Here is a 25,586-nt window from a genome sequence, read left to right on the forward strand (position 1 = left end):
CCAATAATTTCTTATTTGGCACACCTAAACAATGATTAGTGCTTACGTTTACATGTGGGGGTTAAATCTAGTTCTTCCATTCGTTTGGGCAAATAGATTCTTGTGTCTACTCATGCAACAATTCTTTGAACTATGAAAGAATCTTTGATATATGGTTTTCATCCATGCTCACAAAATATTAGAAAACATAATAGTTGCCTTAGATTTGCAATTTAAGATTTTGGAAATTCATATTAAGAACCACTTGACGGTAACCTAAATTCGATTCTAAGCTAGCACAACTATTTCTAAGTGGTTTGTGCCGAGTCTCGGTTCAACTAACCTATAAAGCGGGTTTGCGCGTGTCTAGTCCTACCCAAGTTTGAGCTCAGTAGAATGACGGACACAAAAAATCTCGCTTGAGATCAAAGTTCGAATCTAAACTGATGCAACTATTTATAAATGGTTTACGCCGGACCTATGCCCAATTAACATGTCGGATGAGTTTATGCGTGCCTAGCTCTACTCACAAAGTTACCACCACATAGGAAAGGATCTCAGGGTGAGTTTTTGTTATGTTTGTTTGTTTTTTTTTTTTTTAATCCAACCCGTTCTACTTATACGGATTTAGGTATAGTTCTATATTTGTTCAAGTGCAAATCGATTTGATAATAACCTCGCATACCTTTGTTATCCGTATTGAAGTGTTGCATACAGACAAAATATGTGGGTCTATACTTATATATTCGCATAGATATATTTAAAATTTAGTAAGAACTAACAAGAAATTTGAGACCCAAACAAACAAACCCATCCAACTTTCTATTAATATATCTTGCTATTCATACAATTCACGCAAACTAATAATTAATAATTTGTCTAAATCAAGTAATAAAAGTTCAGTCTCTTCATGTCTAAACAAGGGAAAAAAAAAAGTCAATCCAAGAAGGAATGTAGAGTTCGAGAAATAATGACGTGGAAACATAAAGCAGACCAGAATCACCTGCAATTGGTACGTGAACGACACTCGCCTTAGTAGCACGTACACAAAGTCCCTTTGGTCATCTTTAGCATAAAACAATGATCGACTCCCCACTCCCCCCCCCCGCAGCCAAGCGTCCGGATCCAGAGAAACCCAACAAATGCAAATGGTTCTTCGTTTTCTCCCTCTATCTATATATGTATGTCCTCTGTTTAAGATTTTGGTTATAATCCTATCTGTTTCTTTTTGTTACTAGTACTACTACTATGATTCCAACGTAGTAAAACATTCACTATAAACGAATTGTATATAGCCTCCTTGTTGACACAGAAGCTAAACAAGATTGATGTCTCTTTAGTCCCACCCAGGTCAGTCTTTTCCTTCTTTGTTGTTTCATTTTTATGATTTGTGCGTGCGTCTGTGCATTTATTTATTTATGTATCTGATTTTTTTCCCAACTTTAGCTTGGTGGGTTGTCTTTGCTGTATCTCTTTTTGTTTTTTGATGGGTTAATTTCTCAATTTTGCATTTTGATTTTTTTGGGTTGCATCTGGTTCGAATTGGTTATTTTCTATCTGGGTTTTCCTTTCATGTAATTTTCCCCCATTTTTGAAAGGGCTGATTTTGTATATATTGGCGTGATGGAGGTGCTTGGTGATAGTGAGGATGAATCTTATCTCTCAAAAACGTTGCTAATTGTTGAAAATTGAAATTTGGAGTCAGATTGAGGCCATCAAACAAACGTCTCTATGTGACCATTTTAGGGGGAAAAAGGAAGCTCCAGTGAAGAGTGAAAAAGTAGAATCTTCGTGGAATTATGTTAAAAATTCAAATGAAAATCTTGGGTTTGTTTTAGTTGACGTTGAAGGTGGAACATAGCAGAATATACCATCTTGAAATATGACCCAAATGGTAAAATTTTAAGTTTCTTACTTAACTTGTTAATGTTTATGAGCTGGCACGAGAGCACAGTAAGGTATTGGGCTGGACTATCACTTTCATTCCATCCTTCATGATTCAGAACGGCTTGTTGTAGAATTCTGATGAGAACCCATGGTTAGTCCTTGGCTCATGGTGAACTTAATCCTGTGAACTTTTAGCTTAGGCAAGCAAATTCTTCTCCGCTCTTTTTTTTTTCAAAAAATTTCTTGCCTTGTTGTCAAAAAGAATACCTAACTGATGATTATTAAGATGTATGTTTAGCTGGGACTAGATGGCGATGTCTTGTGCTTTTTTCATTAGATGACTAGATAGATATTTGTTGTAACTGATTTTGTTTTCTTCTTCTTGCCAGGTGAAACAAAATCGATCACTAAACGAATGGTTTGACTTAAGGGTATTGTGGAAGAGAAGATCATTCGCTGTGATGCATTGAGTTCTGTGTTGGCTCGTTGCCTCGAATTAGTTGCTAGTTTGTTAATCTATCTCTTCTATAAAACGAAGCAGTTACTCATTGATGAAACCCTCTTGGGAACTGAGGATTGCTGAAGCAGAAGTTTTATTATAAAAATGTAATCTTCGGCACTGAGCAAGAATTAAGGAGACCTTAGATGATTTTTTTGGGTGGATTTTACGCTTGACGAAAACATAGAACTTTGGTGCTGATGCTTTCTCTTTTTACACTAGTATATCTAAGGTCTACCCAATTCAAGTTTCCCATTTTCTATCGCTAAAGGTCTTCTGCAAGACTGTATCTTGCATATGCCAATTTGATTGGTGGATAAAGTATTTTTGTCATTGAAGACATGAATCACCAGAATATTGTATCTCCTCAGGGAGTTACGGAACCATACGATCCTTCACCGTCCCAAGTTCATAATTTCTTTAGAGTAGAATCTGAAGGTCTTTCTGGTGAATGTTCACCTTTGCTTCCATCTCCTTTCATAAGAAAAGAGCCTTTTTCTTCTCCTGATTATGTTCAACCGTCTATGTTCCAAACTCAATATTGTTTGAAACCTGAAAGGAGTGGTGACTTATCTCCTGCTTTGGTTCAACATCCTCGAAGCGTATTTTCGTGCTCTGAAACTCATCGAGGGTTTAGAAATATGCCATTTCTTCCACATCCTAGTACCAGCAACCAGTCCATTTCTTCTGCTGATTCAACGAAATCCCCTTCGCTTTTTAGTGGGGATTTTAGCAATCCATCTGATGAGACGAACTCTAAAGGTCCTGTGAAAGACTTTCTTAATATGCCTGGAGAGGATTCAGATGGTAGCTTTCATGGTTTAAATTCTCCAATCGATAATTTGACATTAGCAGAGCAATTGGAGCTACAGTTTTTGTCCGATGAACTTGACATTGCTTTCACCGACGATGGAGAAAATCCCAGGCTTGATGTAAGTATATTTCAGCAATTGATAAGTGCCTTTTGATTAGAATTAATCTTCTGAAAAAGCAGACACTGTTATTTTATTTTAAATTCGATTTACAGCATAAGCCTGAGAATGTGATTCTAAATGTGCTAGGAGCTGAAGATTACTTGATCACTCAAACTATTTTCTTCGGTTCTGGACTTTTGCCCCTTTGTGACAATCTTGAAGAATGGGACGTCTAAGATAATCTTATTTAATTCTAGTAATTGTTGTTGTTGAGTTTTTGCTGTATCTTGGGGCAACAATATCTAGGGGCGGTTTACATTTTATGCCTTATATCAATGCCATCTGAGACGGCTTTTTCATTTTCTACTTGTATTGATTACTGATTTTTATTCAGGAAATATATGAATTGCCTCATCAAGCATCGTCAAAACAAGCCGTTCGAAGAAAATGCTATCAAAATTATGTATCTGTCGCTCCACCTGTTGATGCTCTTTCAAGTCTCCCTTCTCCTGGGCCTGCTGCTCTGCCCAAACCAAGAATGAGATGGACACCTGAGCTTCATGTGCGCTTTGTGGAGGCTGTCAACAAGCTTGATGGGGCAGAAAGTAAGTTGCCGTACCTATTATATTACATAAGTGTTGTTACTTTCTTTTAGATGGCAGACCAGTTTTTATAAACGAGTTTGCAAGAGCACTGCATAAATTATGTTGACTAACTAATACGATTGTGAAATTTTTGAATAAGTACTTCTGAAAGATCTTAGCTTCTATTTTTTTTGTTATGAACCTTATTTATTTCCTTTGAAATGTAGAGGCTACTCCAAAGGGTGTATTGAAGCTTATGAATGTTGAAGGTTTGACAATCTATCATGTGAAAAGTCACTTACAGGTACTTCTTTTTCATTCATTAGATAAAATAAGTGCTCAATTAGCTGCTACTCCTTCTGAGCCTACAGCTTTGTGTTTACTTGTTCTTTGTTTTTTTTTTGAAGAAATACCGACTCGCCAAGTATATGCCAGAGAAGAAAGAAGGTAACACTAAATTAAAATTGATGGTTCGAATTCGCGAACCTCCTATATTTTCCTGAAATCACAATATGCTTGTTAATTTGCTGAAGATTTCCCCAACTATTAAAAGTTTGCTTTGCATTCGAATCCCAATAATAAGATTAAAAGGAAAACAGAAAGGAAAAAAATCATCTTCTGTGATTTTACACAGCATGAGTATTTTTCCAGAAGTCCAAAGCATGCAAAAAAAAATCTGATTTTATGGCACATGAAGTGGCCTTATAGTATCACTTTATTTTATTATTGTTTTCTCATTCCAGCCCCAAAATTTATTTGTATTTGATTTCTTTATCTTCATATCTGTCTCACCTATCAATCATGGATTCTCATATTGGCAGTAATGTTTTTGCCAGATTGCATATATAACATTTTTTTATTACCATTTAGATTCTATTTTTGGTTTGTAATTCACATATTTATTTTGATAATTCTCTGAAAAGTTTCAAGGACCATTAAGGCATGGAGCCTGATTGCAAAGACAATCATTTCGGGTGCAATGCCTGTGCAATGCTTTATTATAAAATTTGGTTCTGCTCTTACACAACTGTTGACATGCCGTGTCCATTTTTCCTACAGAGAAGAAGGCTTCTGGCTCTGAAGAAAATAAAGCAACTTCAAGAAACACTGAAACTGATGGATGGAGAAAAGGGTCAATCTTGCTTATGATTTTCTTTTCTGATTTCCATAAATGAAAATTTCCATTTATAAAAGTTCGAGCAGTAAATGATGCGTTCAGGTCTTTCTTGATTTAGGGGCGTTCAAATTGCTGAGGCTCTGCGCATGCAAATGGAAGTCCAGAAGCAGCTGCATGAACAGCTTGAGGTATTGACTTGTTTACTTGAGCTCATAAATGCAGGACCTTTGAGTTGCACTGCAACGTCTAACGTCACTCTTTCTGGATTAGATTTATATTCTTGAACAATAGTTGTTATTAGCTGGAGATGTAAATGTAGGTTATGTCCTTGATCCCACATTTGCTCAATCTCACCATTTTTTTTCCTATCCCAATATATGGTGTTGATTTTTCCTTATTTGTTGTGATTTACTGGTTGGTGGAGGAGGAAAATGATTAACTTTGTCATTTGTGCCTAAAATGATTTGCAGTTACGTATCACATACATATTGAATATCACTCTTTTTTCTTGTTCTATTTTTTTTTTTATCGATTATCATCTTGTCATTGTTGACTGCAAGGGGTTTCGGCTAATTAATGCTTTCATTTGTTTCTAATTTGTTGTTTCTATACATTCTGTGCAGTTGCAACGAGCTCTTCAGTTGCGCATTGAGGAACATGCCAGGTACTTGCAGAAGATCTTGGAAGAGCAGCATAAAGCTGGCAGTGCCTTAGTTCCGCCACAAAGCTCGCCTTCACTGACTAACACAAGTGAGGATTCTGGCCTTAGGCCGACTCTGCCATCGGCAAATCCTTCTCCCCAACAACCAGCTGACTCTAAAACCGACTCATATTCACCTTCGCCATTGAAGAATAAAGCTTTTGACAGCAGCAATTCTGAGTCACAAGCATGCCAGAAAAAGATTCGTCTTGAAGACAAGCCGGAATCTGATGAAGATGAGGCTGTAGTTGAAAATCCTGTGCAATAGTTATGGTTGTTGCTTTATCATCAATGGAAAATCCATGTAAATTGTAGTTCGTTGATTTGTATGTCTGACATTTTTGAAAGTTTTATGAAAACAGATTCAGCCTTTTCAATTTGACAATTAATTGTCCTGAACTCTGTGGATTCTGCAGCAACTTTGAAGCTGAACTGCGGTATCCTTTAGTTGGATTTCGCCATTGTATTGGTTTTCTGTAAGTAAGATGCTCCAGAGTTGTCAAATCTTTACATGTTTGATTAGTGCTTTTAAGTTTCAAGAACCCAAAAGAATGTAACACATAGAGGATGGAACCCATTAGAGAATCTCTCTCCAGAAGGAAAGCTCCCTGAAGAAAAGAACTTGGGCAAAGAGTATATGAGCAAGAGCAACGAGGTATTTCCCTCATAAAAAGGATACACTATAGAAGGTCCTTCACACTCCCGTATTTGAGGTGCCTATAGCAATCACCTATGACAACTAATCTGACCACTTGATATGTCAACAAAACCGAGCTAGTTTTGGACCTCATCAACAATTAAGAAATTTGAACTCCGAAAATAATAGTAATTATTTATAAATGCAATGTATAGGCTATACTATACAAAGAACACATCCTATATATATGACAAAAAACATGATCCTATTTCCTATATGAAGCTCCAAATAGAGCCTAAAACAGTTAACTATAATGTTTGAGACCCCAAAAATGTGACCTCATCTAATCCTCAAAATTTTTTTATAAGCTCATCTAACCCTCAATTAATATGGAGGGTTAGATGTTAAGTGGACGGTGTGTTTTACAATCAACGATTCAGGTTATTTTTGGAGATCTAATGGTTGATAATATGACGGCATACAAACGAGTGAACGACATTGTCACATTGACTTCGAACGGCACTGGTCCAGAGCCTCCTCGTCCGCGCTGCTGCGCAAAGAATAGCAGAAACAGCGTATCTCTATCTCTCATATATAAATACCTGATTTGTAATTGCTTCCAATCGCGAATCTGTGGAAGCTCAAATTCATCGATTGCCAATTTCCTTGTCGAGGACATTCGTCTAGCGTGTGGAGTTCTGGATCTCACACCTTGAGAGAGCGCATGGAATCACCCGGTTAGAGAACTTTTTGTATTTGTTTTAACGTTTTATTGTTTTGTTTTTGTTTTTGTTTTTGTTGAATATTCTCTCTTTTTTTATTAGTTTATCAATGTCGTAGTTGATCGATCCTCTTTTGAGATTCTAGATTTCGAGTTCCGAATTATCAATCTGATTGTTGCCACTCACAGCTGTACTGTATAGTCTGAATTATCATATGATCGGGGTAGTTTGATATTGGTGTTATGGTACCAAATTTCGGTTAGCCAAATTTTGGTAAGGTAGATAGGATCTTGGTTGATTTTGTCGAATTTTAGAATGAAAGAGCAAATTGAGCTCCGAAATGCTGTTTTTAAACCAGGCGGAATTCTTTTTTGTCAAATGAATTTTTCCTTCATATATGCCAGGAAATCTTAGCTACTTACACTTACAGGAATTTATAGTGCATTTCCGGACTGGGTTTTAGTTTTTTTTGATCGTGATAGAGTGAGGAACTCCCCTCTAGCTTAATGATCATATCACTCCTTCCCTCTTCTCTCCGTCTTTTATCAAATGATGATGCAACGAGAGAGTAGAAAAATGTACTCCTCTTAACCAACACTTACCCGTGTTAACGGGGAGGCATCATTTTACTTGATTTATCAGATGCAGTGATTGAAAAACATAATAAGAAAGAGATTATTAATCTAGTGATTCTGGTTTCCTTGTCCTATGCGTCCTGTTCATGTATTCATTTCTTGGTGTCTCTTACAGTTGGTGGTTCAAGAAAGACATCTGTTGTTGTTATAACATTAGATACTGGGGAAGGATATATTCTTGTTAGCTTGTCTTCCAGGAGTGACACTCAAGTAATATACATTGACCCAACAACTGGTGCACTTTGCTACACCGGGAAGCAGGGTTTTGATGTTTTCAAATCTGAAAAAGAGGCTTTCGATTATATTACAAATGGATCACGATGGTTGTGCAAGAGTACAACTGTTGCCAAAGCAATACTGGGTTATGCGGCTCTTGGAAGTTTTGGGTTACTTCTTGTTGCAACAAGGTTGAATCCTACCATTCCAGATTTGCCTGGTGGGGGTTGTGTGTATACAGTGAGTGAGTCTCAATGGATCAAATTATCACTTCAGAATCCTCAACCACAAGGAAAAGGGGAAGTAAAGAATATCCAAGAGTTGACTGAACTTGACATCGATGGAAAGCACTACTTTTGCGAGACGAGAGACATCACTCGCCCTTTTCCTAGCCGCATGCCCTTGGAAAATCCTGATGAAGAATTTGTCTGGAATGGATGGTTTTCGCAGCCTTTTAAGGATATTGGCCTTCCACAACATTGTGCCACTCTATTACAGGTTTTGCTTAATTATTGGCATCTTCATATTGGTGTTTGCAACTCTATTATCTGTGTATTTGGTTGTAAAAATCTGTAATGTATTCTTCCATGCCCATCAGGCAGGTGTATGCTTATTTGTAAATACACTCTAAACATTAAGGAAAACTTGCAAGGTTAGGTTTTGCCAATTTCAATCACTCATTTGAGAGTAGTAGTCCTAATGCAAATTTTGCACAAGATGTTATGATTCCACTACTCAAGTGGTAAAGATGGTGATGTGTCACAGTTTTTCTCTTTTAGCTTCCCATTTGATTTTTTTAACTGTCACCACTCCTCTGAAGGACTGTAATTCTATCTGATTGCTCTTTTGGCAGGGAATGTACCTTAATAAATGCTTGAATTAGATTGTAATTGCTTGTCTTCTTGATTTTATGAAGCATAATGACGAATAACACAAAAAGTATGGAATCATTGTGTGCTGGTCTTCTCCTCCTATATATGTTTTGTTGGTGTTTCTGAGAGAAGGAGCCATATATGTGTAATTGTACATATTTTTCCTCTTCATTTTTCGTGCTTATTATATGGACATTATTGAACAATGTTTGACATTGCCTTAAGTTCTTGTAGGGATAACAAACTACATCTCTGTGATACCCTTCTAGGCTTCACTTGCTTTAAATTTGTTATTTCATGAGCATGTAGTTCCTCAAAACTTATGAAGATGTTTGACGTAAATTTATTTTCAGTTGTGATTAGATCATCCATACTGCGCCTTCCACTTTTTTTTTTCCTTCATATGTTTAATAGAAAAGAAAAAAATTAACACATTGATATGATTTCTATGTTTAGGGGTTTGCAGAATGTCGAAGCTTTGGAAGTTCAGGTCAAGAAGAAGGGATTGTTGCTCTGACAGCTCGCCGTAGTAGGCTGCACCCGGGCACTCGATACTTGGCAAGAGGGTTAAATTCATGTTTCAGCACAGGTAATATAGCCTGTGACTCTCCATTAGAAATCATATTGCACTTTTCTTCCTGGAAATGTCATACCAATCACTTGCTCATGAGGAAAAAGATGAAACTTTTATGTTTTATGTTTTATGTTTTATAACTGAAGGATAAATTTTGAATTTTTGGTTCACTAGTAATGTTCCGTTTTCCTTATCTTTGCATGTTAATAAAAATGTCATTGTATATCAACAGCTGAAAATATTACGATGCAACCTTTGCACAAGTTCCTGCTTAGGTTAGCGGTTAGCCAATGAACGACTAAACTGCATCGCTCCAATAGATGAATAGAAATGCTTTATATAGAGCTATTTAGCAAATTGTAATGGGTGATGAAGAAAAAATATATAGAACCATAACAATGATTCCTCCTAGCTTCATTATTTTGATTCACACTATGCAAATTAATTTTTTTGCATACCTAGATCACTCTTTGATAAAAAAATCATGACATATACAGTACTAACTGGAGGTGTTTGGGTTGATAACTATTCTGTTCTTTTCCCATTCAAGCCATTTGGAAAAAAGTTTATTAATTGCATTAAGGTTCCTGTTAACCAAGTTATAGCTTTCTATATAATGGGACTTATAGTACTCTATTTGGTTTCCACATTTATCTTCCTGGTGCATGTTTGTCTAGAGAAAATATCTTGCAGGGGTAGTTGCCTTACTACTTTAAGTAGATGTCTGTGCTCGAAAATTCTGTCTGTCACTGTAGTTTTGGATAGTGAGTACCCCTTGGAAATTTATGCTTACTTTTGACATGTTCACATTAGCTGGATTTCAAATGCTTTTGGGTTATATAGTGGATGCGTCACATAGGTTTTTGATTTTGTTGAAATGCAGTAATGTCATTACTTAGTGACCTTAAATTGGTGTCTGTTGTTTTACTAATTTTTTGAAGATATGATAATCCTTTTGCACCCCTTGTCATCTGCATATAAAGATGTACTTCCTGAACTGTGCATTTCTTTTACTAACTATTTTATTCTTTATTTTTTTTGTGCTTTTAATTGTTTATATAAATATTCTTTGCCTTTCCAAAGATGTTCAATGTGTTTTATGGGATTTATGTCTAATTATATAAAATGTACATTTAACAGGCAATGAAGTAGAGTGTGAACAACTTGTATGGGTTCCCAAAAGAACAGGTAAAAGTGTTCCTTTTAATACATACATTTGGCGACGGGGCACGATACCAATTTGGTGGGGTGCAGAATTGAAAATCACTGCAGCAGAAGCAGAGATATATGTTTCGGATCGTGATCCTTATAAAGGAAGTGTGCAATACTATCAGAGGTTGAGTAACCGATATGATTCTCGAAGTTCAGATGTTGCTGCTGGAGAACATCAAAAGAAAAAGGCTTTTGTTCCAATACTGTGCATCAACTTACTTAGAAGTGGAGAAGGCAAGTCAGAATCCCTCTTGGTCCAGCATTTTGAGGAATCTTTGAACTATATCAGATCAACTGGACAACTTCCTTATACTCGGGTTCATTTAATAAATTATGACTGGCACGCTAGTATAAAATTAAAAGGTGAACAGCAAACAATTGAAGGACTATGGAAACTTCTAAAAACACCCACTATGGCTATTGGAATTTCTGAAGGTGATTATTTGCCTTCAAGGCAACAACTAGAGGATTGCAGGGGGGAAATAATCAGTAATAGCGGCATTGAAGGTGCCTTTTGCTTAAGATCACATCAAAATGGAGTGATACGTTTTAACTGTGCAGATTCTTTAGACAGGACCAATGCTGCTAGTTATTTTGGTTCCCTTCAAGTTTTTATGGAACAATGTAGGCGGTTGGCCATATCCCTTGATAGTGATATGGCATATAGTTACTCGTCAACAAGTAACTACAGTGCCTATATTGCACCATTGCCTCCTGGTTGGGAGAAAAAAATGGATGCTGTAACGGGAAAAACTTTCTACATTGACCATAATACCAGGAACACAACATGGATGCATCCTCAGCCAGATAAACCATGGAAGAGGTTTGACATGACTTTTGATGAGTTTAAGGGATCAACAATTTTATCGCCTGTTGCTCAGCTAGCTGATCTCTTTCTGCGTGCTGGTGATATTCATGCAACCCTTTATACTGGTTCTAAGGCTATGCATAGCCAAATTCTTAGTATATTCACCGAGGAGGCAGGGAAATTTAAACAATTCTCAGCAGCACAAAATATGAAAATCACTTTGCAGAGAAGGTATAAGAACGCTCTTGTGGATAGTTCTCGTCAGAAGCAGTTGGAGATGTTTCTAGGGATGAGGCTTTTTAAGCATCTCCCTTCAGTTCCCGTAAAACCTCTAAATGTATGCTACTCTCAGATCTTTCTATGTTAACGATAATAGCTCTCTTCTTTTTTTCCCGTGTCTTAAGCCTCTTTTTTGGCTCAGCGCATACCGTATTAATTGTTTAGCATTCCCTGGTTCATTTCTTAGAATATTAATTTTTTAAATTTTCATTGATTGTGTTTTCACTCATTGGTTTGAGTAATTTCTGTTTCAAAATCAATAAGTAGTTGGGTTAGTTCTGGATCAAAGGCTTAATTGTGAGTGGAGAGAGAGAGAGCTATGAACTTGTCTGTATCAGGCTTCTGAAAGTCGGAGCAGCTTTGGCTGTTCCTTTATGATGATGTGCATTGCAAGATGCTCATTTAGTGCACGATTGAAGATGCTTTTTAAAAGCCTCTTCTGAATGTTGAGCCATCCATCCAACAAAAGATCTGCATAATGTTCCAAAAGTTTTGGGTTTTGGCTATGGGTTTGAGGCTGCGTGTTGGCTTTCCTCTTTCGACAACATTTGCCTCTCTAACAAGCTCTTTGCAGTTACATATAGAGGGGCCTATTAATTTTACTGTAGATTGAGTGAGCTTCATTTTGGATTTTGTAAATTTTAGCTCAGATTACTAAACATAGAGTTGTTCTATGATGAGTTGTTCTTAACTTCTTACAAGAAGCATCTTAGGCTAGCGGTCAATTGTTTCTTAAAATGTTTGCTTTCAGTTGAGGAGTTTTGATTTTTGCTTCTAGAGTTGTCTATCTGCCATCTGAAAATATGTTGATTGTTTCAGGTATCTTCTCGACCGTCTGGTTTTCTTCTTAAGCCTGTTGCCAACATGTTTCCAAGTTCTAATGATGGATCCGGTCTTCTGAGTTTTAAAAGAAAAGACATTGTTTGGGTACTTACAATCTTTCTATAGTCTTTTAGATATAGGAGTATCATTTTGCAGCTGATAATTTATCGCAATGTAATAGTTTTCTTGTATTTTTCTTCTGCAGGTATTTCCACAAGCTGCAGATGTAATTGAACTGTTTATATATCTTAGCGAACCTTGTCATGCCTGTCAGCTTCTTCTCACAATATCACATGGGGCAGATGATTTAACTTATCCATCAACAGTTGACATAAGGACAGGACGCCACATAGACGGGCTTAAACTTGTTGTCGAGGTCTATTTCATCTACTGCATTGACATTTCCTAACATCTCTCTATTCCATTTTCTTAAACCCTTTTACATGCTACCACATGGTTCTCAAATAAGACAGTAGTATTCGACTTTTTTGTACCTCCAAAAATTCAGTGTTTAAAGGAATTAGTTTTGAAATGTTCATTGTGAAGTAGTTTGTAGTCCATAGAATTTCCACCAGTTGGCTGAAATTAAAAGACCCAGTGATTCATGACTGTTCAAACAATCCTACTGCGTCCAGTATGTAAGGCGCTGAAAATCAATTAATTTAAACTGGAAGATAAAAGCAGAACAATTTTTGTATTGCTGCCAAGATGGTATTATAATCTTTTATTCTGTCATGGGTACAGCTAAATCTGCAAATTAACGAAATTGAATTTGAGCATAGATTCAAGCTTGTCATTCTGCATTATTCAAGTGAGAGTGGTTGAGAACATTTGTGTTTCTGTCAACTTTTGTGTCAGAAGGGAGGGAAAGATGTCAAAATTTTAGATGAAAAGATTACTCTAGTTTTTCTTCACAGCCTCTTAACCAAGGAGGATATATAAAGTCTAATTAAAAGGGAGTAACTGCTTACGTCCTCCAATTAATGGAGTGGTTAGATAACTATGTATATGCCCTTGTGTGTATGTCGTGTCTTTGTTTGTACGCCGTCCCTGTGCTCATGCACATTTTCTGAATCTCCTTTTGTTTTTTTGACAGGCTGCTTCTATACCTCGATGTGCGAATGGGACAAACCTTTTGATCCCTTTACCCGGACCAGCTAGTTCTGAGGATATGGCAATCACTGGAGCTGGTGCAAGCCTTCATGCTCAAGATACATCAATGTTTTCATTGTTGTATGATTTTGAAGAGCTAGAGGGAGACATAGATTTTCTCACCCGTGTTGTGGCACTTACGTTTTATCCTTCAATAACTGGAAGTCCTATGACAATTGGTGAGGTAAAAGCAATTTTCTGAACTATGTTTTGTGACGAGCTAGTAATTTTGATTTCTATATCCATGATGATTGCGCAATGTATTATGCTATTACATACTATAATACCGTTCTTTGTTAGTGAATGCTTGTAAGACAACAATTGGATCAATTGTGTATTCCCATGTCCTAGACAGTCAAAGTCATTACAGGTATTAATCTTTAGGTGCCGCCAGAACACTTGGGTAAAACATTAAGGAGACTGTCAATTACTTGCCAAAACACTGTGGTTACTTGGGAATTGCAATTAGGGCATTTCTAGACTTGTAGCATCAAGTCTGATGTAAATCAACTCATAAATTCATAATTTTAAAAAGTATACGAATTCTTGTCATATAAGTTTTGAAGTATGAGGTTTATTATTGATTCCCCAAAAAAGGGGTTTTGAAGTTTCAAATAATTTTTGTAAAGGTATCAGTCTGCCAATCATAATGAAATAAAAACAAAATATACAAAATCCTGTCCATTTAATGTATGCCTTAATTGTTCTTATTGGCATGAGTTAGGGCACTCCACTGCAATCCCAAAAAACTGTGGTTGCATGGGAATTGTAATCAGAGCATTTCTAGACTTGTAGCATCAAGTATGGTGTATATCAACTCATAAATTCAGAATTTAAAAAGTACACAAATTCTTGCCATATATGTTTTGAAGTATGAAGTTTATTATTGATTCCCCAAAAATGGGGTTCTGAAGTTTCAAACAATTTTTGCATTGCCATATATGTTTTGAAGTATGAAGTTTATTATTGATTCCCCAAAAATGGGGTTCTGAAGTTTCGAACAATTTTTGCCGAGGTATCAGTATACCAATCATAATGAAAAAAAACCAAAATATACAAAACCCGGTCCTTTAAATGTTTGCCTCAACTTTTCCTATTGGAATTGAGGTAGGGCACTCCACTGCAATCCCTTAGGTTGCAGGTTAAAACTTTTGAAGGGGAAGCATTGATGCTACATTTAGCGAAAGTACTAAGAATAACAAAATAACAGGTATAAGTGAACTTGTTTAGGTGTGAGACTTGGTCAATGCAATCATGATTTCAACTGTGTAGGACCATATTTGCATGGTGGCTGTACCTTGATATGGAAGTGAGAGCAATGGATATAAATATCTTTTATGGAAGAAACAATTGTTACCATAAATACTTTGTTAACCCCGAACGCTGTTAATAGCACAGTGAAATGTGAACATAAAGTCGATGGTAAGTGGGCCTATGGAATTTGGTGTGTTGTCAATGTCATTATGGATTTATGGCCTAGTGACATCTTTCCTTGCTAATATGGTCAAATTTGCATGCATGTTTGTGAGTTTAAAATTTTGAAAAGTCTAATTCCAAGCTTTTTTGGGAAAGAATCAGATATATATCCTTCTTCGTTTGGAAAAAGGAAGAAGAAAGAAACTCACCACGACATTGGAGAACTAGTAAGGATTTGACTGGCGGTTGTCATGACATTTTATTTGTTGTCATGTCATTTTATTTTTATTCTTTGATTGTTATTTCTTTTTTGGAAGTTGGAGGGACGGATGTTCATAATCTTTCTCACCCTTTGTGAAGTTTACTCTCCATTATTTTGTCTCCTTATAGAACTTAAAAATGAGTCTCTCTCCTTAGCTTCTGCTGGATAATTTTATGTGTGAAATTGTGACAGATAGAGATCCTCGGTGTTTCTCTACCTTGGAGGGATATATTTGCAAACAAAGGCCCTGGTGCCAGATTGAATGACATCTTGAAAACAATTCAGGAAGATGTTAACCCTTTTTTGTCTAATTTAGACACAAATCCATTTTCTGGAACTGATAATACTGGGAACGAACCTCAATCACTGCAAAAAAGTGCTTCTGATAATCTCTGGACCGACCTTTTGTCGGGAGATGACATGTTGTTCCTACCTGCTTCTCAACCTGCGACTGAAAATGTAGCTTACAAAGGAAGTGACTTACTTGACTTCTTGGACCACGATGTTGCTGAGTATCATGTTGCGAACACTGATCATAAAATCTCTTGTTTGCAAGACAAGAACCAAAGGTCTTCAGGCGGCAGTGCTGAAAAGTACATAAATTGTCTAAAATCCCTTACAGGGCCCCAAATGGTATGTTACTGCTACTTTTATTTTTCTTTGAGCTGCTATATTACTGGTTGCTTCATCCTTGAGAAACCTTCTGCAAGTAGTTGGATATATTATTTTTGTAATAATTTTTTAATGTGTTGCCAACTTGATGCCTTGAGATGAGTGCTACATATGGGGAGGTGGTAGTTGATAATTCTGCTGCTTAGATTATATTCTGCAATTTTGCGCTCAAAATAAAATCTGTAATCTGCTTCCTTCTGATATCTATCTACCACTTTCTCTTCATCCTACGTTCAATGGCACACGACTCTTCATGATTTAGAATTTGGAGGTGAGTGAGAAGAGAATAAGCAGCAAATGGGTTTTGAAAGTAGAAAGTCCTTGTTATCCTTGGAGGGATCACTGATTTTTTTTCCCTACCTCCTTTTTCTCCTTCTTTTGACTTTACCCTTACAATATGGAAGTAATATGACCTCATCAAGCTTGAACGCAAATATTAATCACAGTCAGCTTGATACAAATGTCTGAAAGAAGTCCCGATTCTACGGCCTTTAAAAATATTTTCCTTACTGATTGGCATGTGTAACGTTACTGGACCAATATGCCTTTTCTCAATGATTGAAAATTTCCCTCTATGTGCTTGGTCTTCTCATGAAAGGTAGGATTTGAAGAAATATTCATAGAAAATTGGTTATTGAAGAACACCTAGTAGGTTTATTTTGAGAGAACCTCCTTTTCTTAATAAAGATTTACTACTCTGGTGGTTGGTCTCGTTTCAGCATTTTGCTGCATTTCTTCCATTTCACTGAATTAACTTCTTCAAAGATGCAATAACAAGAAATAGACATACTATCCATATGATGACCTGCCCAATAAGAGAACTGATGTAAATCCAGGCCCAAGCCCAGCAACAAGCGACCCTAACTAGCCACTAAAAAACCGGTTGTCCAATGTTAGGTTTGGCCCACTTATATACTGAAACTTGGAACCATAGACCACCGATGTGGTATTCCCACACTCGGTCCCACACTTGGTGTTCTACATCATTCTCACCCACTAAGGGAAGCACGACCTCGTGCTCCCAACCCTGGGCCAGGCACGCTGGGGCCCACACAGGACCGACCCAACGCCACACGCCCACACAGGACTCACGAAACTACAGGGCTGGGTTTTCGAAACCTGCTCTGATGTAAATCCAGGCCCAAGCCCAGCAACAAGCGACCCTAACTAGCCACTAGAAAACTGGTTGTCCAATGTTAGGTTTGACCCACTTATATACTGAAACTTGGAACCATAGACCACCGATGTGATATTCCCACACTCGGTGTTCTACATCAAGAACCCAGCCACATGCAATGAGTCAGATCTCAGATATTCTAAACATCGATTATTTTTTTCTTTTTAATATACTCATAACCCAGCAAGTAGTCTCCCAGCATTCTTGACCCTCTGAGTAAGAACCATTGTATCATCACTTATTCAATGAATAGGAATAGATATAATAAAAAAAAAAAAAAACACACTTGCCCTGTGATCAAAATAAGCATGAAGAGGAGTTTGAAAGATTTTTTGGAGTCCGGCCGCGAGGTCTGAATATTAAGTATGAATCATAGTTCTAATACTTCGTATTCTCCATTGCTTGTGTGAATAAGTCTTATGTTATAGAGTATATAACTTTGATCATGGGGATCAATTTCTAGTCGCATGCTTCATAATAATTATGTAAAGGTTCCGCATAATTTCCTTCAGATTGAGCTGACATCCATTATGCCATCATTTGAGTCAAAGAATCTCTGTTCCAGAACCAGTACGTGAAATTTTCATCTCTTACGGCTCCTCCCTTATGTGCAAATGAGAATAATATATAGACTCAAAAAAGTGTGAACCCTGTTGTTGCCGATACCTTCTTCTCCTTCTTCCATAACCCGAGCTCAGAGAAGGAAGAGATAAGAGGGTCCTATGGAAAATGTGGTCAGAAATCCATAATAGAGTCCGACACAACGACCTAATTGATTATCTTCAGTGAGAAGGATACTAGACTACCTAGTATAAAATATTTGAAAATGAAGTGTTCGTAATTTGATCACTTCGATGGTGAATTCTATGTCTGGTCCAGTTATCATTCAATTAGATGAATTTCCCAACTACCTCCTAGGACACTCTAATGGTTGGCCACAATCTTTTCTTAAATTCAGATGGTCTCACATGACTCTTGTTTCTTTAACAGGTCAGTGACATTTTTCTTTTGTGATAAAGGCAATCCTTTCTTTGACATAGCTATTTCAATGCCCAAAAAGTAGCAAAGTTTCCCAAGATGCTTGGTGTGGAAGTGCTTGATTAAGAAAGATATCATCTCGCAATACCTAAACTGTCACCAACACCAACAATGGCTGCAATGTTATCGATTTATACAGAAAGAATAAGAAGAATGACATTGGTCATGCCACACAAACAGAGATTGATAAATCACTGTCTGGCTCAATTTGCATGTAGATATTGATGTAACTTTGTTTTTTGAATGCAATGTAGGGATATCTTTGTTTGATTTAAAGAACCATGCTCTTGGAGACTTTCATTGCAAATAGACTTGATCAATTTGTAAAAATTATGAGACCCTCCCATAAGCAGCATATTTTTGAGTTGCTCCTTGTACCCATCTTCTTGTAGGTTGCTAGGGCACTGGGTTGCCTTAAATGTTCGATACATATCTTGTGTAAAAAAAGTTTCCGACACAGCACTGCAGTCTAATAGTTACTTTTGTTCTTTAGATACTCATGTGCCCAAGTGGGATCATCAACCAAAAAAACAGAGTTATGGAGATACAATTGCAGTTTATTATCTAGCTGATTTGCAGTCGTCCAGATTAATTGGTGCCACTTCTGCATTATGCCAAAAAAAAAAATACTACTTTGTGATGGATCTCTGTTGACCAAATTATTTAACTTATTATAATTGGGTACATGTCTACTTGTTTGTGAATAGATATGCATCCATGAATGGATCATTGTACTGTGTCATGTATATTCGAGACAGAGCAATAGAGAAATGCTTTCACATGTTGAATGGTGATCTCCTGAAATACGAAATTTTTCCCGATTGATTTAACTGCTACTTTTGCAGGGAAGAAAACTGCACCATGTGGAGGCTATGAAACTTGAAATTGAACGTTTAGAGTTGAACCTTTCTGCAGCTGAAAGAGATAGAGTGCTACTGTCAATTGGAATTGATCCTGCTAGTATAAATCCGAATGCTCTGCTTGCTGAATCACATGTGGGAAGATTAAGCAGAGTTGCAAACACCCTTGCATTATTAGGGCAAGCCTCCCTTGAAGACAAAATTGCAGCTGCTATTGGTATTGGAAGCATGGACGATAATGTGATAGATTTCTGGAATATTACTAGAATTGGGGTGAGCTGCTTAGGTGGCTTGTGTGAGGTGCAAGCAGAAACTAAATCATCTCAACTCGCCTCTGACTCTCTGTCTATGTTCTTGTGTACACAATGTAAAAGGAAGGTTTGTAAGGTTTGTTGTGCTGGGAGAGGAGCTCTTCTGCTCCCAAACTACAACTCAAGGGAGATGACATATTACAATGGTCTGCCGACTATGGGTGGATCAAGCCATGGCAGTCAAGCTGGCTATGCAAATCGCTCAGTAATACTTGATACTGTTATCTGTAAGAGATGCTGCAATGAGGTTGTCCTTGATGCATTGCTTTTGGACTATGTTAGAGTCTTGATTAGCTTGAGAAGAAGGAATAGGGCAGATGGTGCTGCACAAAAAGCTCTGGAACAGGTTATGGGATCTTACTTGAGAGAGAGTCTTTCTGGAAGAACTCCATTCTGTCATAGTCAGGAGGCAGTTAAAGTCCTTCAAAAATTACTTGGTGGAAAGGAATCGCTTGCTGAATTTCCATTTGCCAGCTTTCTAAACTCGGTATTGTCTTGACACAAATGTTTTTTGAGCATTAGGCATGTGTTATCCCATATCTGTTCTGTCATATTTTAGTTTTCTTTCTTTGCACATTTTTCACGGATGAGTTGGATTGACAAAAAATGATTTTTATATATATTTTTTGTGCACATTATTTTAGTTGACATTTCATCCTTGAATGTATCTTATAAACTCTTTTGTACTTGGTAAAGTAAGTTTGCTTCTAGTTTGCTCATTTTTCTCCACAATGAACAAGAGTAACATTTTAGGTTGCATCTAGACTCTTCAAACCGCTCTTTGTTGTTGTCCCTAATATTAGTGGAAGGTCTCAGACTGGCAGAAGTGACCAAGGAAGAGGAGTAGCTTAGTATTGTGACTCTATACTATTTCAATAAAGTTAGTAGCTAGTTCATCCAGCATATTGGAATGGATTCCAGCAATGCTGTGAATAAATAGAACAAGTTGTCAAAGATGAGACTTCATTTGAGTATTTTATTATACTTATATGTGTGTGTGTAATCGTGTGAAAAAAGTGGCACAAATGCACAATGCAATTTTCAATTGCTGTAGCACATATTGCTTACCTGGCTGAATTTTTTCCTCTAGAACGGTCAGGAGATTTCAGGTAGCTCTTCCCTGCATGGTTTCGATTTGGTTGGATATGTCTCTGGAATATCATGCCCTTCTTTCTGATTGTGACTTTTGGATATATTCTCTTTCATTTTTCTCCCCTATCACTGCTTTCCATGTTACAGCTACAGACAATTAGGAAGGCCAAATGGTGTCATGCATTTAGAATGTACTCTGTTATTATTTGCATTAGAGATAATGCCTTGGGATTTGAGGTCTGTAGCTTGTAGGGCTGTACTACCAGGGATGTGTAATTTGCGTTTTCATCTTTTTGCGTATAACTTACCAAATAAATTATTCTTTTCACCTTATACGTAACAATATGTATAAAATTGTAGGTTGAAACTGCTGTGGACTCAGCACCATTTTTGTCGTTGCTTGCTCCGTTGGATGCGGAATTGCGGTACTCTTACTGGAAAGCTCCTACAAACACCACATTTATTGAATTTGCTATTGTACTTGGTACTCTTTCTGATGTCAGTGGAGTTATCTTGCTTGTTAGTCCATGCGGCTATTCTGTTGCTGATGCTCCCAATGTGAGTAGATCTGTCTATATATGCAGTCTTTTGTGTTTGTGACTTTCATTAATGATCAGCTGTTACCCGTAATTGATCCCCATACTTCTGTAAACTATAAGTTTGCTTTGGTGTTACAATTCACCTTGTTCTTTTAACTATCGTTCACTGTTTTTACTATTAAAAGAATGAAAAGAAAACCTGTTTTTACACTTTTGCTAGCCATGGATATGGAACTTGAGGATAATGGATAACTTGGTCCTGTTACACAATTGATAAAATATAATGGTGGAGGGCATCATTTTGTTTTAATTATGTCGAGGCGCGACATTTATGACACTTTAGTAAATATGGACCCTCAGTTTGGCCAAGAAGAAAAAAGACACACTTGGCATGATTATAGATGCAGTTTGTTGTAAACCGTTATTACTTTAATGGGATGGAAGCTTTTTTAGATTTTTGATATACTTAAGCTTTGTTACTTTCCTGGTGTGTATCCATCCCATGATGTTATTCAAACTTCTTGTCCTGATTTTTAAGGTTTTTGTTCTACTTAAGCAATATTGATGTCATGGTATATCCATCCCGTATCAGATGTGAAGTTGTTTGTCCTTGTGTTTAGTGTTTACTACCACTGTAATATAGTGCTAAAAACTTCCCTTACGCTTTCTTTGTAGCTCCAACTTAACATTTTTATGTGGAAATATATATACTATTTATGGCAACAAAATGTCAAAATCCTTATCCTTTGTAAAAGGAGCACATCTAAGTTCGTTCCCAACATCTGGAGATTTTTTTACTTCCTGAGCAACCCTATTCAGTTTGCCTGCAATTCCTCATGGTTTTTCTTTGGCATGGACTTTTAAGCTGATGCAGCTTACATTTTTTTCTTTTTGATTGCAAAAAAGTAATATATTAGAGATGGGGGTCGAAGGTGGTGCCTCCCAAGTACATCGAGATGAGGTATTTTTAACGTCTTCTTGGAAGTTACAACTTACAAATATTATAATTACAAACTTAGAAAACCAAACTTTTTACGAAACCAAATATCTATGTTTTTCCTAATAGATGATTCGTCATTGTTCAAAGTCCTATTGCTTCTTTCCTTCCAAATCAGCTACCATGTAGCAAGAGGAATGAGAGTTCCAGCTTATCTTTTCTTTTCATCAGCTATTAAAAAGTCTCCATCCTAAATTCTTTTTCTGAACTGCACATCACCCACTGAACTTGTGGGCTCTGTATCGGCATGTGTGTATGGCTCTTGAGGGGGGTACAATGTCCACTATCCCACATTGGACAATGCTTGAGGGGAAGTATAGAATATAATAGGCCAAACTCTCAAACTGGTAACAACCGGTTTTTTTTGGAGTGGTGACACCAAATCCCATAAAAACTCCATAGTCAAAACGTGCTTCTACGAGAGCAATATTGGGATGGGTGACCTATTGGGAAGACAAAGCCGTGAGGGCCAGTTGGGCCCAAAGCGGACAAGGTATTACTAGACTTGAGTGGGCGGGCTGTTACAGAACTTGCATAATTTTGAAGGCAATCTCCCAGAGACTCCAAGACCAGCTACAATGGAGAAGAAGATGATTCACTGTTTTTTCCTTGTGTTTTGCAAAGATAATATGTATTGACAATGGTGCAGCTCTTGCAGAGGTTATCAATTGTTAAGATCTTACCCTAAGTGGCCATGCAAGCATAAAAAGCTACTTTACTGGGAGTTTTTGTTTTCCAAATACTTTTCCAAGGAAACTCATACTTTCCCTGTTTCCCAATCCATTATGTCTCTCCTTAGGACTTCATGGTAAGATTTGACGGTTAAAGATTTACCCTTGGAAGGATTCCACATGATTTTGTCAGGCAAGTCTAATTTTGTAGGGGACCCAAGAATTAAGCCCAATTTGGAAGTATCAAGTATGTATTTTCATACACTTTCCTGCCTCTTAAAAATTATATCTGATGTGGTTTTTCTCAGTGTATAATGGATATGGGCTTCTATATACTTTGTAATGGACATTAGTTCTGAACAAGTCTGCTTACGTTTTCTGCCTCACTAGCCACGTTATCACTATTAGATGAGAACAAGAAAGAGGAAAATTAATGCCCGAGACTACTAAGAATATGAGAGAATGTGCAGTATGCACTGCATTCTTGGTTCTGGAATGAGAGGTTAATACTTTTTTTTTTCTCTTCAGTTGGTGGTAGATCTAACTCTCCCCCTCCATGAATATGACAATCTTGCAGGATCACGTACATTCTTTTTTTCTTCTTTGTTAATTTTTTGTTGTGCGGCTGTGCTATTTCCTTCTCTCTGTCAGAACACTCATAACATAGGCCAAGTGCTACAATTTTTGTTTTTTTATTGTATGTTGAACTTTCAATTAGTCGCCATGGTACTCAGATTTTATTATTATATTCATTAGATTCTCCAGTATTTCACATATAGTTAAATTGTTGGTACATCTATATTTGTGTCTTAAAACATTCTGCTATGCGTTCTCATCAGTTCTGCAGTTTATGCTTTTATTCAACCTGTTCACTCCATTGACTGTACAGGTTCAAATCTGGGCTGGCAATAAAATAGACAAGGAAGAAAGATCGTGCGTGGGAAAATGGGATGTCAGCTCACTGCCCACATTCTCTTCAGAACTTTGTGGTCCAGAAAAGGTTAATGGCAAGGATAAAGTTCCTAGGCATGTTAAATTTTCCTTAAGAAATCCTGTTAGATGTCGCATCATTTGGATAACTCTACGTCTTCAACGTCCTGGTTCGAGTTCTGTCAATTTTGGGAAAGACTTTGATCTCTTGTCTCTAGATGAAAACCCTTTTGCAGAAGTTAATCGACGTGCCTCTTTCAGTGGATTATCTGAAAATGAACAATGTCTTCATGCCAGAAGAATTCTCGTAGTTGGAAGCTCCGTGAAAAAGGAAATAGGGCTTACACCAACACAAAGCTCTGACCAGATTGATTTGAACGGCTGGTTGGACAGTGCTCCCCAACTTAATAGATTCAAGGTATAACTTATGCTTTTATGTACTCTTAATTACATTGTCGTTGTCATTAGCATTTTGAATTTATGTGTTTGCTTTTCAAAGGATAATCCTGTTTTTCTTTCTTTTAGGTCCCAATTGAGGTTGAGAGGTTGTTAATGGACAATGAGCTTGCCGTGGAACAGTATTTGCTTCCTACTTCACCTTTGCTTGCTGGATTTCGTCTGGATGCTTTCGGTGCAATAAAGCCTCGAGTGACACATTCACCCTCTTCAGATGTGGATATTTGGGATACATCAGTTACGTATTTAGAGGACAGACAAATCTACCCGGCTGTGTTGTATATACAAGTGTCTGCACTACAGGTACTTATCAAACCTGCCTTAATTTTCTCCTGTTATAGTGAATTACCTAGCCAATGATGTAGTCAAGATCAGACAATGCTGTTTTATATTATGTATAAAAGATTGAAAAGTAGAAGAGAATGGAGCTTTGGGATGGTGGGTAGCATTGAGGGTTATCTCGGGTGCAAAAAATTGCGTGAAAAGTAAAACTCTGGGGGCTTTTAGTCACCCTGTTCAGCAGAAGAGTTTTGAATAATAAGTCAAATCCAGGACTAAACTCATCGTATATTCATAATGTTTCGCAATCTTTTATGTTCACCATTTATGTGTGGAGCAAAGGCCATATTCTACTGTATTAGTTAATCAAAAGCATCCTCTTATCCCTTAATTATTTATCACTCTTTTCACCATTGCAACAACTGTTAGATGAGACTTGCTGGGTTCTGTCATTCTACTTTCCAAATAAAAGTAATCTGTTCATATTGATCTTCTAAAGTTGTATTATTATATATAGGAATCGCACAAAATGGTAACTGTTGCGGAATATCGACTTCCCGAGGCTAAGGCGGGGACAATACTGTACTTTGATTTTCCTAGACCGATACAGACCCGGAGGGTAACATTCAAACTTCTTGGAGACGTTGCAGCATTCATAGATGACCCGGCTGAATCAGATGATTCTGGTGCTAGAGCTTCTGTCTTGGCATCAGGACTTTCCTTGTCAAATAGAATCAAATTGTACTATTATGCAGATCCTTATGAAATTGGAAAATGGGCTAGTTTGTCTGCTGTTTGAATGCCTCATTCTGGAGAGGAATGTGACTTGGCTTTATGCTTTACATATATTGTCTATGGTGGTCATTTATTTCATTATTCTGTTGTATTATAGAAAAACTGTAACAGGATAGTATTACTGTATCATCGATTTTGGGAAAGAAAAACAAAAATGCTCCCTCCCCTGCCACGGACTTCTTTGATCCATACTCTGAAACTCGGATCTTGAAAAGTGTATTTTGCTAGATTATGATTTTTGAGGGAGAATTGGAGTCCTTTCCATCCATTTTTTGGTAGCTTATCTTTTACGGAGGCAATAATACTCAGTTGTGGCTGCTTTTTTGTGTTGTTGAATTTCATATGTGAAAATGATTATTTTTGTGTTGTTGAATATGAAGTTTTGCATATGTTAATGTTACTTATTCCATGTAACTAAATCTAAACCACCAAATTGAATAGTGACTATAATTCTAATGAACAAACAATTCAGTGAGTGTACA

At 37.0% G+C, this 25,586-nt stretch overlaps 2 protein-coding genes across 4 annotated transcripts; both read left to right on the plus strand.

Moving 5' to 3' along the window:
* Positions 1 to 1,077: 1,077 nt before the first annotated feature.
* LOC119992008 (myb family transcription factor PHL6-like) lies at positions 1,078 to 6,075 on the plus strand. Of its 3 annotated transcripts, none has more exons than XM_038838585.1 (9): positions 1,091 to 1,160; positions 1,275 to 1,329; positions 2,256 to 3,297; positions 3,674 to 3,884; positions 4,091 to 4,167; positions 4,271 to 4,310; positions 4,923 to 4,995; positions 5,099 to 5,168; positions 5,604 to 5,948. In XM_038838585.1, the coding sequence occupies exons 3-9, from the start codon at positions 2,707 to 2,709 to the stop codon at positions 5,946 to 5,948; spliced, it is 1,407 nt and encodes a 468-aa protein (XP_038694513.1). In that variant the 5' UTR covers positions 1,091 to 1,160; positions 1,275 to 1,329; positions 2,256 to 2,706. The 3 variants fall into 3 exon arrangements, with proteins under 3 accessions (XP_038694512.1, XP_038694513.1, XP_038694511.1); XM_038838583.1 differs by having other exon boundaries at positions 1,099 to 1,130; positions 1,218 to 1,329; XM_038838584.1 differs by having other exon boundaries at positions 1,078 to 1,329; positions 5,604 to 6,075.
* A 741-nt stretch (positions 6,076 to 6,816) lies between these two features.
* On the plus strand, positions 6,817 to 25,423 carry LOC119992311 (probable phosphoinositide phosphatase SAC9). Its single transcript, XM_038839024.1, has 13 exons — positions 6,817 to 7,054; positions 7,790 to 8,388; positions 9,219 to 9,351; positions 10,477 to 11,693; positions 12,455 to 12,562; positions 12,663 to 12,833; positions 13,554 to 13,793; positions 15,480 to 15,920; positions 19,020 to 19,832; positions 20,798 to 20,995; positions 23,534 to 23,992; positions 24,100 to 24,333; positions 24,827 to 25,423. Exons 1-13 carry the CDS (start codon positions 7,042 to 7,044, stop codon positions 25,106 to 25,108), a joined length of 4,908 nt encoding a protein of 1,635 aa, XP_038694952.1. The 5' UTR covers positions 6,817 to 7,041; the 3' UTR covers positions 25,109 to 25,423.
* The last annotated feature ends 163 nt before the right edge of the window (positions 25,424 to 25,586 follow it).

Source organism: Tripterygium wilfordii, chromosome 22 (assembly GCF_013401445.1).
Source record: "Tripterygium wilfordii isolate XIE 37 chromosome 22, ASM1340144v1, whole genome shotgun sequence".
NCBI lineage: Eukaryota > Viridiplantae > Streptophyta > Magnoliopsida > Celastrales > Celastraceae > Tripterygium > Tripterygium wilfordii.